Consider the following 17,157-nt stretch of genomic DNA (forward strand, 5'->3'; position numbering starts at 1 on the left):
GGGCATCATATCGATTTAGGATCTTAGTTATCTTATCAAGGAGCGCATATGGTGTGAGGAAAACTTTGTTATTGTGAAATGTTGAGTGCGAAGAAGAATCAAACAAAGGAACATGTGTGTGCTGTTGAATACTCGCGAACGTGAGAATAGCAATGAAGGATGGCTCACGATCACGAGAGCTGGGCGGCCAAAAGTTTCTAGATTAAGGAAAATTGTTCCCTAAGTTGTTTCCTTGTTTGCTTTTGCCTATAAATAGGACCATATGTAACCCATAACAATGTGCACGAAATTTATAGTGAAAAATCTCTAGTTTGCGCTAGTAGAGTAAACCCTCTCCACGTTTTCGAGTTGGGATATAATCACGTTAAATCTCATGTCATTGTTATGCTTTTATTTATCGTTATTGCTTTAGCTATTTCGTTTATCGTTCGTGGGTATGGTCATTGGTTAAATCACCTATCTTGTTGGGGCCTACCGAATTACTAACAAGTGATATCACAGCTTAGGCTCAGTTTTACGGTCACGATGGCAAATTGGAAGAAAGAAAGAAAAAAGGTTGCTGATGATGGTGGGCTCGCGACCGCGAGACCTTTGGTCGCGATTGCAAGGTGCTTCTGGCAGAATTTTTTTCCGGTTGTTTTTTGGTTACTAAACGACGGGCTAGGGATTTATCTTGCAATATGTATCGAGACCAGATGACTCAATTTGTCTCGATGAACTCATGGGTATGTCTATGTATCCGGAGAAGTTGATCACACCAAGATTCGGGTGACGATCTTGGCAAATTATGATGTAACAGTGCGCGGGGTTGCATTGTGATGGTGGTTCTTTTTTGTGAAGGGTTCGGGTCGATGGGTTTGTTGCGAAGATTTTTTTTGGAGATCCGGGTAACAGATCTGAGTTCTCGTTCTTCGCGATCCCGTGCGAAAGAATGATTGAACTTTCAAATTCGTAGTTTCAGGAGCTGGTGTAGAAGAAAATTCATAGCGAGTTCGTTAACCGTTGGTTCGGCTTAATTTATTAGTTGTCAATAGGAGACATATTGATCTACACGTGGTAAAAATCTGATGCTGATCTGACCGTTGGATCTTGAGATATGATTTTTCTAATCAGTGTAGTTTTTCAGGGTGAACTTTTCGAGTTTGATGACGCGAGCGCGAGATGGCTTTGTCTTAGAAACTTCGAGCGATACGAGCTGTGTTTTACAGAGATTTGGGTTTGTTATGGTAGCTCAGGAGGGTTTTTTTCTCTCGTTTTAGAGCAGTTGAATAACGAACAAGATGCATTGGTTGAAAATTGATAGTTGGAGTATCGGGGAAGTTTGGTGTTTGCGGTTTGGAAACTGGATGACCAATGGTACTTGGTTAATATTCCAGGGATTATGGAATATGCAGGCTGATTTGAGCTTCTTATCACTAAGGGTAATTGATTAACGAAGGGTGTCGGATAGAACAAATTCGACAGTTGCTCGGGTTTTGGTTGATGGTTAAACTAATGGAGCGGTTTTTCTTTGAGAGTGATCAATTAGAAGTACTTAGGTGATGGAAGAGGGGCATGGAATCATGTAAGTCCCAGAACTTGAGCTTCTTAGGATCGTTGAGGGTGTCGGGAACTCGGTGTGAGTTTGGTAATCGACGGAAGTTCTCGAGCTAGTGGGAGTTTGACGACTAATGGAGTTGTGGAGATGATTATGCCACATTTTTCTCCAATGTTCTCAAGATTAGTGTGATGATTCTGGGTAACGCTAGGGCCTCGAATAGCTCTCTGATGGCAAAGAAATTTGCGACTGACCGGTGGTACGAACTAAGTTTCTTCTCGAGTATCCGCGGTTTTATTTCTTACTCGTACAGTGGTACCGTGCTTGAGTGAGAAGATAGGGTTTATGAATATCATTGCTATGAGGAGGTCACTGTACCAGCAAGAAAGCGAAAAGTTAAAAAAGGTGGTAGACTTCGAGGTTGTGACTGCGTTCTTACTGGAGCCTTGATGAAGAGTCTACGAGGGAGTCTGTTGAATTTTCTGATTGATGGGAAGGAGAATCATAGATAAACGGGTGAAATCCTGTACGAGAGTAATCATTGACATGTGAGTTCGGGATTGGACATGTCCAGATTGATCAGTGAGGCAGTGTTTGTCTCATGGAAGAATCCTATAATTGAAGATTCGCATACTTCAATTGGTCTTCTGGTGTAACAAGACAATCTTCATGTTAGAAGATGGTGGTGCAGGAATCGAGATGACCCAAGGTAATAACTAAGAGATTGGATTATCGTTCAGCGGTGTTTTTTGGTGTCAAAAGACTTCACTTGCTCGTGGGTTAACGAGTGAAGTGTGGCGTGATTCGGGTAGCTTACTCGGCAGTATCAAAAGGAGTTGGTAATCGGCTAATTTGGAGTTATTATAGGTGTTTAAGGAACATATTTGACGGGTTGGCGAAGGTTGTTTAATGTCTCCTTCGAGTGGGAGATTGTTGAGTGCAAAGAAGAATCAAATAAAGGAACATGTGTGTGCTGTTGAAGACTCGGAACGAGAGAATATCAATGAAGGATGGCTCGCGATTGCGAGAGCTAGGTGACCAGAAGTTTCTAAATTAAGAAACTTGTTCCCTAAGTTGTTTCCTTGTTTTTTTCCCCTATAAATAGGACCCAATGTAACCCATAACAATGTGCACGAAATTTATACTGAAGAATCTCTGGTTTGCGCCCGTGGAATAAACGCTTCTCCTCATTTTGGAGTTGGGATATAATCACCTTAAATCCCGTGTCATTTTTATGATTTTATTTATTGCTCTTGCTTTAGTTATTTCATTTATCGTTCGTGGGTATGGTGATTGGTTAAATCACCTGTATTGTTGGGGCCTTCCAAATTCTTAACATGAAAGGCAAATGGGTCTCTTCGGAGTGAGATTATTTTATGATCAACATTTATGCTCCGCAAATTTCAAATCCAAAGTTGGTATTATGTTACAAGTTACACTCGTTTATTAATGAGAATTAGGGAGCTTTTGTTTTGTTTGTAGAATTCAATGTGGTTAGAGACGGTCATGAGCGATTCATGTAAGTTTTTAATGAGGCTGAGGCTGCTGCTTTCAACTTTTTTAGTGGTGATGTTGGTTTATGTGATTTGAAGCTTGGTGGCTGTTGTTTCACATGGGTTAACAAGTTTGCTACAAAGATGAGCTGTCTCGCCCGCGTACTTGTTTCGTCTAATGTATTTGACACGTTTAGTGACCTGCAGCTCATGACTCTTCCAAGAGGTTTTTTTGATCACATACCTCTTTTGTTTCATGTATCTAAGTTGGATTTTGGTCTGATTCGGTTCAAATGTTTCAATTCATGGTTTGACGCTCTGGATTTTGATCCACTCGTGCGTAAATCTATTCAGACTGCTATGGGTCAAGGTGATTCGTTTCAGGGTATTTTGAAAAATAATAAATTGCAGGTTAAAGTTAAAAGAAGTATGGATGTTATTAAAAAAACAAGTGGTGTTAAATAAAATAAAAGAAATCGAGTCGAACATTGAAAGTGGGGCTGCTACGGAGTTGGACATGTCTGAGAGACGTGATTTTTGTAAACAATTGTAATATGATTATTATTGTTGCTTGATTGAAATGGAACTTGCATACATGCCATTATAAAGGCTAAAACCTTAACTAATATAAATGGGCTAAGCCCAATAAATACAATACATGGACTATAAATATATGAGCTAATAGTATGTGCTAACATCCCCTCGCAGTTGGAGCGAGAGTACTCCGAACGCTTAAACTGGATCTGAACTCGTCAAACGGTGCAAATGGCAGACCCTTGGTGAAGATGTCAGCAAACTGGTATCTGGACAGAACATGTAAAACCCGTACCTGTCCCTGAGCAACTAGATCACGAACAAAGTGAATATCAATCTCAATGTACTTGGTTCGTTGATGTTGAACCGGATTAGTAGAGAGGTAGACGGAGCTGACATTATCACAGTAAACCAAGGTAGCAGAAGTAAGTAGACAATGAAGCTCGCGCAAAAGATTACGAATCTAACAAGTCTCGGCAACGACATTAGCAACTCCCCGATATTCCGCCTCTGCACTGGAGCGAGAGGGAGTGGGTTGCCGCTTAGAAGACCATGACAGAAGAATGTTGCCGAGGAAAACACAATAGCCTGAGGTGGATCGTCTGGTAGTGGGACAGCCTGCCCAGTCAGCGTCAGAATAAGCGATCAATTTGGTGGGAGAAGATGCATATAGTTGTAGACCAAGGTCAGTGGTACCCTGAATGTAACGAATGATTCGCTTGAGAGCGTGCATGTATTGCTCTCGAGGGTCAGAGACAAATCTGTTGAACAGAATAAGAGATGTCTGGTCGTGTAAATGTAAGATACTGTAATGCGCCTGCGAGGCTGCGGTAGAGAGTGGGGTTCTTAACAGGGGGACCATGACTAGTAAGTTTGGCACCTGGTTCGACAGGGGTCCTGCAAGGATGATATGAGGGCATACCAGTGTAACACCCCGTTTTCCTCGTATATGATATATAGGTGTATCACGTATGTACGACTGGTGTATGAAGAGTTTGAGACGTAGTCGAGGGTTAAAGTTCTAGTATGCGAGAAAGGCACCAGATCACGGTCAAGGTCGCGACGCGACAGAAGAGGCCGCGGCGCAGCAATGAACTGAAATCAGAATCAGATGGCTTGAAAAACTGAACCCATACCGTGTTGTATGTCGCGGCGCGAGAAAGAGGGCCACTGCGCGGCACCTCTGGCATTCTGATTCATGATTTTGTTATATAAAGGGTTTTTCGAGGGTGTTTTGGTCATTTCACGTATGGGGCAGATTTAAGCCCCAATTCTGGTCCACTCATTCGTTTATTTCATTTTCTTTTCCATTTTTATTCCACCATTTCTCTCAAAACATAAATACTTCAAATCATTCAAGTGGGATTTTGGAAAGGAAGATTCGGGTTTTGATCGAAAGCATAAGAGGCAACTTGGTTCTCCTCGTTCTTAGCTACAAGGTGATACTAGTGGTAAGTTCTAACTCTGAATTTTATTTTCGTGTTCATCATCTAAATTTGGGGCTTTTGATTGTAAGTTCATAGATGAAACCCCATTAGTTATTAATTGAAGATTAACACCCAGATTCGGGTTTATTGTTGTTGTTGGCTGGTTTCGGGTTTGGTGAGCAAGTGTAAGCTTGTAAGACTTGCAAATGGGTGCAATCACTAGTATTTAGTGATTATTGAGGTGTTGGAAGCCTTTAGGGTTCATGTGGTTGACTAATTTTGAATAGAGTCAAAATTAGGGTTTATGGGCGATTTTGAGGATGATAAGTGTTTAACACTTATAATTGGGTTTAATTGGCATATTAGGACCATTGTCACTAGTGTTAGTGGCTATTGGTTAGTTTGGGCACGGTTTGTGCTTGGAAGTGCATTTGGGTCGAAATTGCACTAATTGTCAATTTAGGTTGATTGGTATATCCACCCTAATTGTGATGTTGTATTTGTGATAAAGGAATAGGTACGCTCCATCAACGGGTTGCGGATTATTCGGTAACATTCATCAAGGCGACAAGGTGAGTGTTAATATCCTATGTAAATATGTATGTGTAGGATGGGTGCGGGTCGGGTGAAGTGATTCTCGGCTATAGAGCTCACTTCACATATAGGTGGATTTGATGAACTTGTGTATGTGTCCAATTAGCACGGTTGTGCGTTTTTGGTTGACCACCTTTGGCGAGGTGCACACTTTGTGTGTACGATATCACATATGCTTGTGATGTGGATTATACAACCCCAATGGCAAAGGGTTGGTATTGAGTTATGATTGGAGAAGTGGATCACGTGTGGATGCGGATTCACGATGACGCGTGTAGTTTCGGTCATCTTATTGAGAAAGTGAGTCTCGTGTAGTTCGGATGCACGATGACTCGTGTAGTTCGGTCATCTTATTGAGGTAGTGATCTCGTGTGGTTGCGGATTCACTAAGGCTCGTGTAGTTCGGCCAACCTCGATGTTGTTATGGTATTGAAGATAGTAATCTCATGTGGATGCGGATTTACTAAGGCTCGTGTAGTTCGGCCAATCTTCATTTTGGTATTTGGTTTTTGGTATTCGGGTTAAGGGGTTAACCTTGGGCGGTTTACGCTTTATTATATATTGTCGTATTGTTGTGATGTAGCTAACCCTCCGGGTGTAGCTTATTTGGCATTGTTCACATCGTCGTTGGTGAACTTACTTTATTGTTGTTATTTTAGCTTGTTGCTTAGTGATCGTACAGTATGCTTAGCTTAGCTTGTCTTTATGCTTGGATGCTCCGGTATGCGTTATTTGATTACTTGTGTGGCGTGTCCATTTTATGCATATATATGTATGTAGTATATTCTCACTCACTAAGTGTTAGCTTACCCTCTCGTTGTTTACATTTTTATAGATTTGCATGGAGGCGGTGGCACGGGTAAGCGTGGGAACTAGTGGACTCGCGTAGATTACTTTAGAAGACGTGTTTTTGTATTGATTAGGATTGGGTAGTGTATCCCCAATCACCATGCTCAGTTTTGTTGGAAATTAAAATAGTCGGGTCGTGTTTGCCCGTTCGAATATTTAAACTTGTATTAAATGTTTTAAAGCTTATTGAACTTATTATTGTGTTAAAGATGTTTTTGGAAACATAAATGGGACCTAAATATTAATGTATTAAAGAAAAAAATATTTACGGGCCGGTTTAAATACGGGTTGGGTTGTTTCAAGTGGTATTAGAGCATGGTCTAAGGGATTTAGGTGACTTGAGATAGGTGCCTAGACTTAGACTTTTATGTGTGCTTATTTGTTGCGGGAGTTGTAGGTGTACGGGTCGGAATGGGAACTTGGTTAGTGCCTTAGCATGTAGGTGAACTAACTAGAATTTTGCCTTGTGTTGTGACAATATTCTTGCGTGTGCTTATGTCGCGTAGAATATTTATGTTGTGTTGGTTTATATCATCGAGCGAGGCGGTCGTTGTACTAACAAGTCGATACGGCGTGTGTGCGTAATAAGGATTTGCAAACCTTATTACAAGTGCAAATCGTGTCTAACAAGTGATGTACCATGATTGTTTAGCAAGATGGGGCGGTGTTGTGCGTGTTGTTTTATACATTCGTGGACTAATCGTTTTGCATTCTTTAGAATGACGACGTGAAACGAGATCGAGACGAATGACGTTGAGTTTAACGCTAGAGTTACGACCGCCGTTGCGGAGCAAATGGGTGCGTTTCGAGAAGAAATGGATAGGAAGTATTCCGAACTTCAAGGTAGTGGGGAAATGGAGCGTTGTCTTAAGAGCTACATGAGGACTAAACCCCCGATGTATGATGGGAAACCGGATCCTTTGGTAAGCACAAATTGAATCTCGGATGTCGAAGGGTGTTTTCGCACTATTGAATGCCCTCCCGAGAAAAAGACGAGACTCGCTACTAGTTTGTTGCGGGGTAGGGCGAAGGATTGGTTGGATGGTAAGATTGACCTTATCGGTGGTGAGCCGTTTATGGCGTTATTGTGGGACGAGTTTAAGGAGGAATTCTTTGAGGAGTTCTGGACATCAGCTAACTTGTCAGAATTGCGTAGTGAGTTGTGAAATTTGCAACAGGGTTCTATGGATTTGAATACTCTCAAGGCGACCTTTATGGCGAAGGCTCGTTTTTGCCCGGAGTATATGGGGAATGATCGTTTGTTGATGGAAGATTTCTATCGGACTTTGAATGATGACTTGAAGAATAAAATTAGCCGGGGTTACGCGAAGTCGTTTGCAGAGTTATTCGGTGGCTAGGGGTTTCGAGTCGTATTCGCGATCGAAGATGGGCGAACCTTCAAGTGAGAGAAGGGTTGTTTCGTATGGTGCTCCAAGTAAGAGGACTAAGGGTCCGAGTGTGAGCATGGGTTGTACACGGACGAGTATATCGGATTCTAGTGCGTCTAGGTGTTACAATTGTGGCATGAGGGGTCACAAGTCTTGGGAATGTTCGGTGCCAAAGGGTGATGGCACGGTGTGCTTCAATTGCCAAGAGGAAGGACATCGTAAGTCGGAGTGTCCCGAGTTAGCGGGGACGGGTGCGGCAAGGAGACGTTAAGGTACATTTCGTTTTAATAAATATGTCCTTTGATTATTTACTATGTGCCGTTGAGTTTGGATTTGTTAAAAGCCTTGTGTTGTGCATGTTATTGCTATGGGTGACGTTCCTAATGTAAGTACCCTATGGTGACGTTTTGATCGATGGGCAAAGGGCGTAAGACTTGGTACAACCAAGCATCCCTTAGTATTTGGAAAATGTTTCTACCAAGCCATGAGTATGGGCTTTGGTGTTCGGTCGCTAAGCGCGTGGTTGCTTTCGTGTTGAATTTGATGAACCGTGAGGTTCGACGGGTAGATAAAAACCCTAAAGATCGAGTGTTTAATCTCGATGTGTATGTTGGTAATGGAGTCTACGTGACGCGATGTTATGTGCCTCTTTCATACCTACTAGCGTGGTATTCGACTCCGATGGTGTTGCGGTTACATTGTACTTAGGATACCCTAGAGAAACCCTTAGGTACATGAGTGACTAGGTGGGAAATTTGATAAACTATAGAAATTGGTTAACTGCGAGAGTAAAGTTTGTATACTTGTGGTGAACTCTCCGTTCGAAGTGTTTAAGAATTGGTTAAAATCCTTCGTATGCTCAAGATTGGAGCAAGATGTGGCGATGGGTCGTGTGAACCCAATTGTTAGTAAAGTCTACCCTTGATAGCATTGTACGGTTATACAAGGTGCGGTTATGGGACGTAGTTCCAAGTGGGGGAGTTACACTCCCGCACGAGGAGGTTTTAGTGTGAGATTTCGGATGATACTCTTAGTAGATCCGGGATTTGTGTCGGGACCCAGAGTTGGTCAATTGTGGTAAAAGTACGATTTGGAATAAATTGTACTTATGGTTTTAGATTTAAATTATCACCGAGGTGGTAATGTGGTGAATCTCATTTTGAGATAATGGACGTGTTTGACGAGCAAGGTGAGATCCCTCGGTTAAGGGATGTGTGTGTCGGATTCTCTTTTAGAAGAATTATTGTCTTGAGCCTATGTGCGAAATAGGTGGTTCTTGCTCGATTGTGGTGGCGATGTGTACATGTACGAGTGATGCGTGTACATATATAATGTATTTATTTGTGTAGCGTGGAATGTGGAATTGTCGCGGTGTTCAAGACACCACACTCTACGTAACGAGTGGAATTGTCGCGGTGTTTAAAACACCACTCATTAGTTTGATTGACATGTGGAATTGTCGCGGTGTTCAAGACACCACATTGTCATGGGGGTGAGTTAGTCGCGGTGTTTAAGACATCACCCGAGGGATTAGTGATTACGCGGCGTATGTACACTAATGGATGGTTGGTGTAATCCGTTAGGATTCACTATGGCGTAGCAGTGCGTGATGTTACGCTACTCGTAGTATGGGGCCAAAAGAGCGTGTGATTGGTGAGTTATGACCGTTGACGTGGTCCGCTAACTTCACCTTGGGAGTAGTGTTATATAGGTATGGTATAACGTTATCGGGAAATGCGAGTACCGATGGGGAATGGGAGTACCATTCCTGTGTTGAGATTTGGGAAGTGGATCACATGTGGATGCGGATTCATGGTGACACGTGTAGTTCAGTCATCTTATTGTGGAAGTGAGTCTCGTGTAGTTCGGATTCACAATGACTCGTGTGGATGCGGTCATTATATTGAGGAAGTGAGTGTCGTGTAGTTCGGATTTACAATGACACGTATGGATACGGACATTCTTTTGGGATAGTGATTCTCGTGTAGTTCGGATTCACTAGGGCGCGTGTAGTTCGACCAATCCCGATTGTTGTGCGGTGGAGGTAGTGAGTCGCGTATGGTTGCGAATTCACTAAGGTGCGTGTAGTTTTCGGCCAGCCTTCATGCTGTGTGATCTATTAGTTGTTTCATACGCCATTGGTGAGGTCGTAAGGACCATGTTGTGTGATCTATTGGTTGTTTCATACGCCAATGGTGGGGTCGTAAGGACCATGTTGTGTGATCTATTGGTTGTATTATACGCCAATGGTGGGGTCGTAAGGACCATGTTGTGTGATCTGTTGGTTGTTTTATACACCAATCGTGGGGTCGTAAGGACCATTTTGGTGTGAATAGTGATGCAATAGTCGTATTTTGGTCACGTGTTTGCGGTAGTTGTGTATTAGACGTGTTTGCGCACTACAAGGGATGTTAAGTGGTAAGTGTTATCCGTTAGATTTCACTTTCATTTGGTCCTCATCGGTTAGACGGTTGACTTTAGTTTGGGACGTGTTTACTTTTAGCATTGTACTTGGCATGGTACACTAAAGGGTCGATATCTCGGTACGAGATTGGTGGAGTTTTCCCGATATGAGGGATTGAGCAAGTTTTAGTGCTCTGATTTGTGGACTTGATAAATCGCGAATGACTATTTAGTTGTTAAGGGTAGCTCTATGAGAAGAATTGCCTAGAGGAGTTGGAAGGATACGTGGCGATTTCGCGTATTTTAAGTGATCGTCATAGACTTCGGATGATTTGTGCATTGCATATCTCGAAATATGTGCACGTGTGTATTTGGTAAATGGAATGATCTCCGAGTTAAGGAGAAATGTGTTGGAAGTCGGATTGGAACGATTGTTTGAGAACCATAGCGTGTAGGTTCGGATTGGTTAAGTGACTAGGATCACGAGGACGTGATCGAATCTAAGTGGGGGAGACTTGTAACACCCCGTTTTCCCCATATATGATATATAGGTGTATCGTGTATGTACGACTGTTGTATGAAGAGTTTGAGACGTAGTCGAGAGTTAAAGTTCAAGTATGCGAGAAAGGCACCAGATCACGGCCAAGGTCGTGGCGCGACAGAAGAGGCCGCGACGCTACAATGAGCTGAAATCAGGATCAGATGGCTTGAAAAACTGAACCCAGATCGCGTTGTATGTCGCGGCGCGAGAAAGAGGGCCGCGGCACGGTACTTCTGGCATTCTGATTCCGAATTTTGTTATATAAAGGTTTTTTCGAGGGTGTTTTGGTCATTTCACGTATAGGGCAGATTAAAGTCCCAATTCTGGTCCACTCATTCGTTTATTTCATTTTCTTTTCCATTTTTATTCCACCATTTCTCTCAAAACATAAATACTTCAAATCATTCAAGTGGGATTTTGGAAAGGAAGATTCGGGTTTTGATCGAAGGCGTAAGAGGCAACTTTGTTCTCCTCGTTCTTAGCTACTAGGTGATACTAGTGGTAAGCTCTAACTTCGAATTTCATTTTCGTGTTCATCATCTAAATTTGGGGCTTTTGATGGTAATTTCATAGATGAAACCCCATTAGTTATTAATTGAAGATTAACACCCAGATTCGGGTTTATTGTTGTTGTTGGCGGGTTTCGGGTTTGGTGAGCAAGTGTAAGCTTGTAAGACTTGCAAATGGGTGCAATCACAAGTATTTAGTGATTATTGAGGTGTTGGAAGCCTTTAGGGTTCATGTGGTTGACTAATTTTGAATAGAGTCAAAATTAGGGTTTATGGGCGATTTTGAGGATGATAAGTGTTTAACACTTATAATTGGGTTTAATTGGCATATTAGGACCATTGTCACTAGTGTTAATGGCTATTGGTTAGTTTGGGCACGGTTTGTGCTTGGAAGTGCATTTGGGTCGAAATTGCACTAGTTGTCAATTTAGGTTGATTGGTATATCCACCCTAATTGTGATGTTGTATTTGTGATAATGGAATAGGTACGCTCCATCGACGGGTTAAGGATTATTCGGTAGCATTCATCAAGGCGACAAGGTGAGTGTTAATATCCTATGTGCATATGTATGTGTAGGATGGGTGCGGGTCGGGTGAAGTGATTCTCGGCTATATAGCTCACTTCACATATAGGTGGATTTGATGGACTTGTGTATGTGTCCAATTAGCACGGTTGTGCGTTTTGGTTGACCACCTTTGGCGAGGTGCACACTTTGTGTGTACGATATCACATATGCTTGTGATGTGGATTATACAACCCCAATGGAGAAGGGTTGGTATTGAGTTGTGATTGGAGAAGTGGATCACATGTGGATGCGGATTCACTATGACGCGTGTAGTTTCGGTCATCTTATTGAGAAAGTGAGTCTCGTGTAGTTCGGATTCACGATGACTCGTGTAGTTCGGTCATCTTATTGAGGTAGTGATCTCATGTGGTTGCGGATTCACTAAGGCTCGTGTAGTTCGGACAACCTCGATGTTGTTGTGGTATTGAAGATAGTAATCTCGTGTGGATGCAGATTTACTAAGGCTCGTGTAGTTCGGCCAATCTTCATTTTGGTATTTGGTTTTCGGTATTCGAGTTAAGGGGTTAACCTTGGGCAGTTTACGCTTTGTTATATATTGTGTGTAGCTAACCCTCCGGGTGTAGCTTATTTGGCATTGTTCACATCGTCGTTGGTGAACTTACTTTATTGTTGTTATTTTAGCTTGTTGCTTAGTGATCGTACGATATGCTTAGCTTATCTTGCCTTTATGCTTGGATGCTCTGGTATGCGTTATTTGATTACTTGTGTGGCGTGTCCATTTTATGCATATATATGTATATAGTATATTCTCACTTACTAAGCGTTAGCTTACCCTCTCATTGTTTACATTTTTATAGATTTGCATGGAGGCGGTGGCACGGGTAAGCGTGGGAACTAGTGGACTCGCGTAGATTGCTTTAGAAGACGTGCTTTTGTATTGATTAGGATTGGGTAGCGTATCCCCAATCACCATGCTCAGTTTTGTTGGAAATTAAAATAGTCGGGTCGTGTTTGTCCGTTCGGTTATTTAAACTTGTATTAAATATTTTAAAGCTTATTGAACTTATTATTATGTTAAAGATGTTTTTGGAAACATAAATGGGACCTAAATATTAATGTATTAAAGAAAAAAAAATTACGGGCCGGTTTAAATGCGGGTTGGGTTGTTTTAACCAGCCCGCTCAATGATCTCGGAGGCGTGCTGTTTCTGGGAGAGGAACATTCAAGACGCAGTACGAGTAGCATGAATGCCAAGGAAATAGTTCAACGGACCTAAATCAGTTATAGCAAATTCCTTATGTAAGGAAGCAATAATCCGCTGGACTAAGCCTGTAGAAGAGGCAGTCAACACAATATCGTCAACATATAATAACAAGTATGTTGTATCCGAACCCTGGCGATAGATAAAAAGAGAAGTGTTGCATCGGCTTTGGTGAAAGCCAATCCGCTGAGCATAACCTGCAAACCGCTGAAACCATGCACGGGGGGCCTGCTTAAAGCCATATAAAGATTTCTGCTAGAGGCAAACGTGATCCGGGTACTGAGGATGCCGAAACCATGGTGGCTGGTGCATAAAGACAGTCTCCGAGAGCTGTCCGTGAAGAAAGGCATTCTTGACATCTAGCTGATGAACTGGCCAGTGTCGTGATACCGCCAAACTAAGTACAGTGCGTATCGATGCCGGTTTAACAACCGGGCTGAAGGTCTCATCACAATCAATACCAACCTGTTGGCTTCGACCGTTAGCAACAAGTCGAGCCTTATACCTACTCAAATTACCATTTGCATTAAACTTGTGCTTAAATAACTACATAGAGCGAACTATGTTCGTGTCTGATTGTCGAGGCACAAGTGTCCAAGTACTGTTGTTAATTAAAACATTATATTCATCAGTCATAGCTTGTTTCCAATTAGGGTCCTGAAGGGCCTCAGGATAATACGGGGAATGGGAGAAATGACAGTGGTGTGAAGGTTGAGATGTTGCACAGGTTTTGTGGTTCCAAGACGGCTACGAGTGATCATGGGGTGAGTTGAGGTGGAGGAAGATGTAGCCCCACTTTGAGGAGGCTGTGTCTCCGGAGTGGGATTTTGAGGAGGTACGGTAGCCTCAACAGGAGGAGGCTGTGTCTCCGGGGTTGGCGTAGGTACAGTGACGGTAGCCTCAGGAGGAGGAGGCTGTGTCTCCGTGGTTGGCGTAGGTGCAGTGACAGTAGCTTCAGTAGGAGGATGTTGTGTCTCCAAGGAAGGATTAGAGAGAGTGGCGGAGAGGTGAAATGATCGGGGAAAAAAAATTGGTGGAGGATCCAGAAAGTCATAGGATGGTGGTTGAGTAGGTGTCATGGAGCCAAATGGGAAAGAAGACTCGTCAAAAGTGACGTGTCGGGATATGATGATTCTATTGGTGGTAAGGTCAAGACATCGGTAACCCCGATGGTTAAAGGGATACCCAAGGAAGATGCATGGAGTAGAACGTGGAGCGAGTTTGTGAGGATAGCAGAGGCATCCGAAAATACGAGTGTGGCATAGTTGGGTTTTTGTTTGTAGAGACAAAAGTGCGGGATGTCGTGATTGATGGCAGAGGAAGGAAGAATGTTAAGTAGGTAAGCTGCCATGTGGAGGGCTTCCACCCAGTAAGTGGGTGGAAGATGAGCTTGAAATAGTAGCGTGCGGATGAGATTATTAATGGTCCGGAGCATGAGTTCAGATTTTCCGTTTTGCTGAGAGGTGTAAGGGCAGGAGAATCGGAATTGAATACCATTAGTTTGAAGAAGTTGATGGAATGCATTGTTATCGAATTCACCACCATTATCACATTGAAAAGCTTTGATTTCTTTGTTAAATTGAGTGCGGACAAATTGACGAAATTATATGAATGTGGCAAGTGTGTCAGATTTATTGTGTAACGGAAAAACCCAAACTTAATGCAAAAAATGATCAAGAAATATAATATAATATTTTAAGCCACTAAGACTAGAAATCGGAGATGTCTATAAATCCGAATGGATAATATCAAAAGTAGCATTAACATGAGAACTAGAAACAGAAAAAGGAAGTCGCACGTGTTTGCCAAGCTGACAGGCATGACAAAGAACGGGGGATGACGATTTATTACAAATAATATCTTTATTAGAAAGGAGTTTTCGAAAAACATCATGTCCGGGATGTCCGAGACGCTGATGCCATGTAACCGGACTAGTGAGAAGAGCCTCCTGAGAAGAGTGAGAGGTGGGTGACGTAAGTGGGTAGAGATCCCCGGTGCTATCACAACGGAGAAGGAAACGATGCGTTTGATAATCTTTCACAGAAAAACCAAAAGGATCAAATTCAACAGAAACTAGATTATCACGGGTAAATTGACGAACGAATATGAGGTTTTTAATGATGTTAGGGGTTACAAGTACATTATTTAAATGTAACGGTCGATGGACATTGGGTAACAAGCTATGGCCGGTGTTAGTGAAGGGAATGGTGTTCCCATTACCAACGGCTACTGATGAATATTTGCAATTATTAAAATTACTAAGATTATTAATACATGAGGTAAGAAGAGAAGACGCACCCGTGTCCATGTGCCACCCGACAGCACTAGGAAGAATAGTCTCCTGAGTAAAAGAAGCGGGTTGAGCTGTGTAAGAGCATTGGGCTTGCTGTTGGGCCTGTTGTTGGACCTGCTGTTGAACATGTTGTTAGGCTTGATGTTGGGTCGTACCATATAGATCTAATAGACTTTGTTGGGCTTGTATAATCTGTAAGAGTTGCGATTGAGTTAATCCGTAAGGGTTTTGTGGCTGCCGTATGTTTCTGGTGATGTTTTCTTTCACTTGTGGAATAAAAATTAAACACGTGACAAAAAAACTACTATTCTTCAAGTAGGTGCGTGTATCTTCTTATGTGTCAACAACATCATAAGAGGCTTTGTAATTTTAATACTCCGTAACAAATTGCAATATGAGTAACCGAGTAAGCTGTGTGATCGACAGACGTACGACAATTATTTGCAAGCTTGCCGTAAGAGAAATAATAATAATAAATAAAAAAAAAAAAAAAAAAAAAAAAGAGGATACGAGAGCCAATGGTAGAAGCACAAAATCAATTAATTTATGTTAACGTCAATCGGTGGGTAACCGGTAACATAAACAATTAATTAATATATATGGCTACTTGGATTAATCTGTATCCCTTATTTTGAGTTAACCAAGAATAATTGTAATATAATTAACATACTCCGTATATAATATCTTGTTGGTATGCAAGCAGGAGAGACACATCAAAGGTATGTAGCGGCGTATGAATTTGTGACTTCAAATGAAAACGGCGGCCACGTTGATGATTATGACCGATTAAAAATAATAATAATAAAAAAAACCTACTAGCTCGATACCATGTAAACAATCGTAATATGATTATTATTGTTGCTTGATTGAAATGGAACTTGCATACATGCCATTATAAAGGCTAACACCCTAACTAATATAAATGGGCTAAGCCCAATAAATACAATACATGGACTATAAATATATGAGCTATTAGTATGTGCTAACAATTTGATCCTTGAATTGGCTAGAATTCAGCAGGTGGAAGACGCAGATATTAAGCAAAAATAAAGGGTGAAGCCGGAAGTAGAAGGCGACGAATATTCATGTTTTTTTTTCATAACATTCTGAATCAAAAAAAAAGAAGCGTGCAAGCGGTTAAAGGGTTATCGTTGAACAGTGATTGAGTTACGGATCCTCGGGTTATCAAAGAGGCTTTTTTCGATTTTTACTCACGTAAATTTGATTTTCATGCAGTTTCATTTTCACCCCCAGATTTATATCCCGAGATTGATCTGAACTTGGATGATTGTAGTTTGCTTGAAAAAGAAATTTTAGAAGCCGAGGTTAAGAATGTGGTGTGGGAATGTGGAAGCAACAAAGCGCCTGACGGTTTCTCGTTTTCTTTTATCAAAAGGTTTTGGGACAACCTGGAAAGTTGTTCTGCTGGTTACGGTGACTGAAGCTTTGTCGAGTGGCCAGATGCCTAGAGGAGCTGGTTCAACCTTTGTTACTCTTATTCCCAAGAGCCAAGACAACTAATCCTACGTGTATTAAAGATTTTCATCCGATTTCTCTTATTGGCGTGGTTTATAAGATTATTACTAAATCCTCACCACTCGTTTAGCAAAAGTGATTGATTAAATTATTGGTAAAGAACAGTCGGCGTTCATTAGGGGTAAGCAAATTTTGGATGGGCCTTTTATCTTGAATGAAATTATTGATTGGTATAAGAGTCATAAAAAGCAACTATTGATTTTAAATGTCGATTTTGAAAAGGCGTACGACACAGGAAGTTGGAAATTTTTGGATTATATGCTTG

General features: G+C 41.7%; 1 protein-coding gene across 1 annotated transcript; it reads right to left on the minus strand.

Moving 5' to 3' along the window:
* Positions 1-3,721: 3,721 nt before the first annotated feature.
* LOC139888941 (secreted RxLR effector protein 161-like) lies at positions 3,722-4,426 on the minus strand. Its single transcript, XM_071871922.1, has 2 exons — positions 4,033-4,426; positions 3,722-3,873 (listed from the first exon to the last, which is right to left on the minus strand). Exons 1-2 carry the CDS (start codon positions 4,424-4,426, stop codon positions 3,722-3,724), a joined length of 546 nt encoding a protein of 181 aa, XP_071728023.1.
* Positions 4,427-17,157: the final 12,731 nt, after the last annotated feature.

Source organism: Rutidosis leptorrhynchoides, chromosome 2 (genome assembly GCF_046630445.1).
Source record: "Rutidosis leptorrhynchoides isolate AG116_Rl617_1_P2 chromosome 2, CSIRO_AGI_Rlap_v1, whole genome shotgun sequence".
NCBI lineage: Eukaryota > Viridiplantae > Streptophyta > Magnoliopsida > Asterales > Asteraceae > Rutidosis > Rutidosis leptorrhynchoides.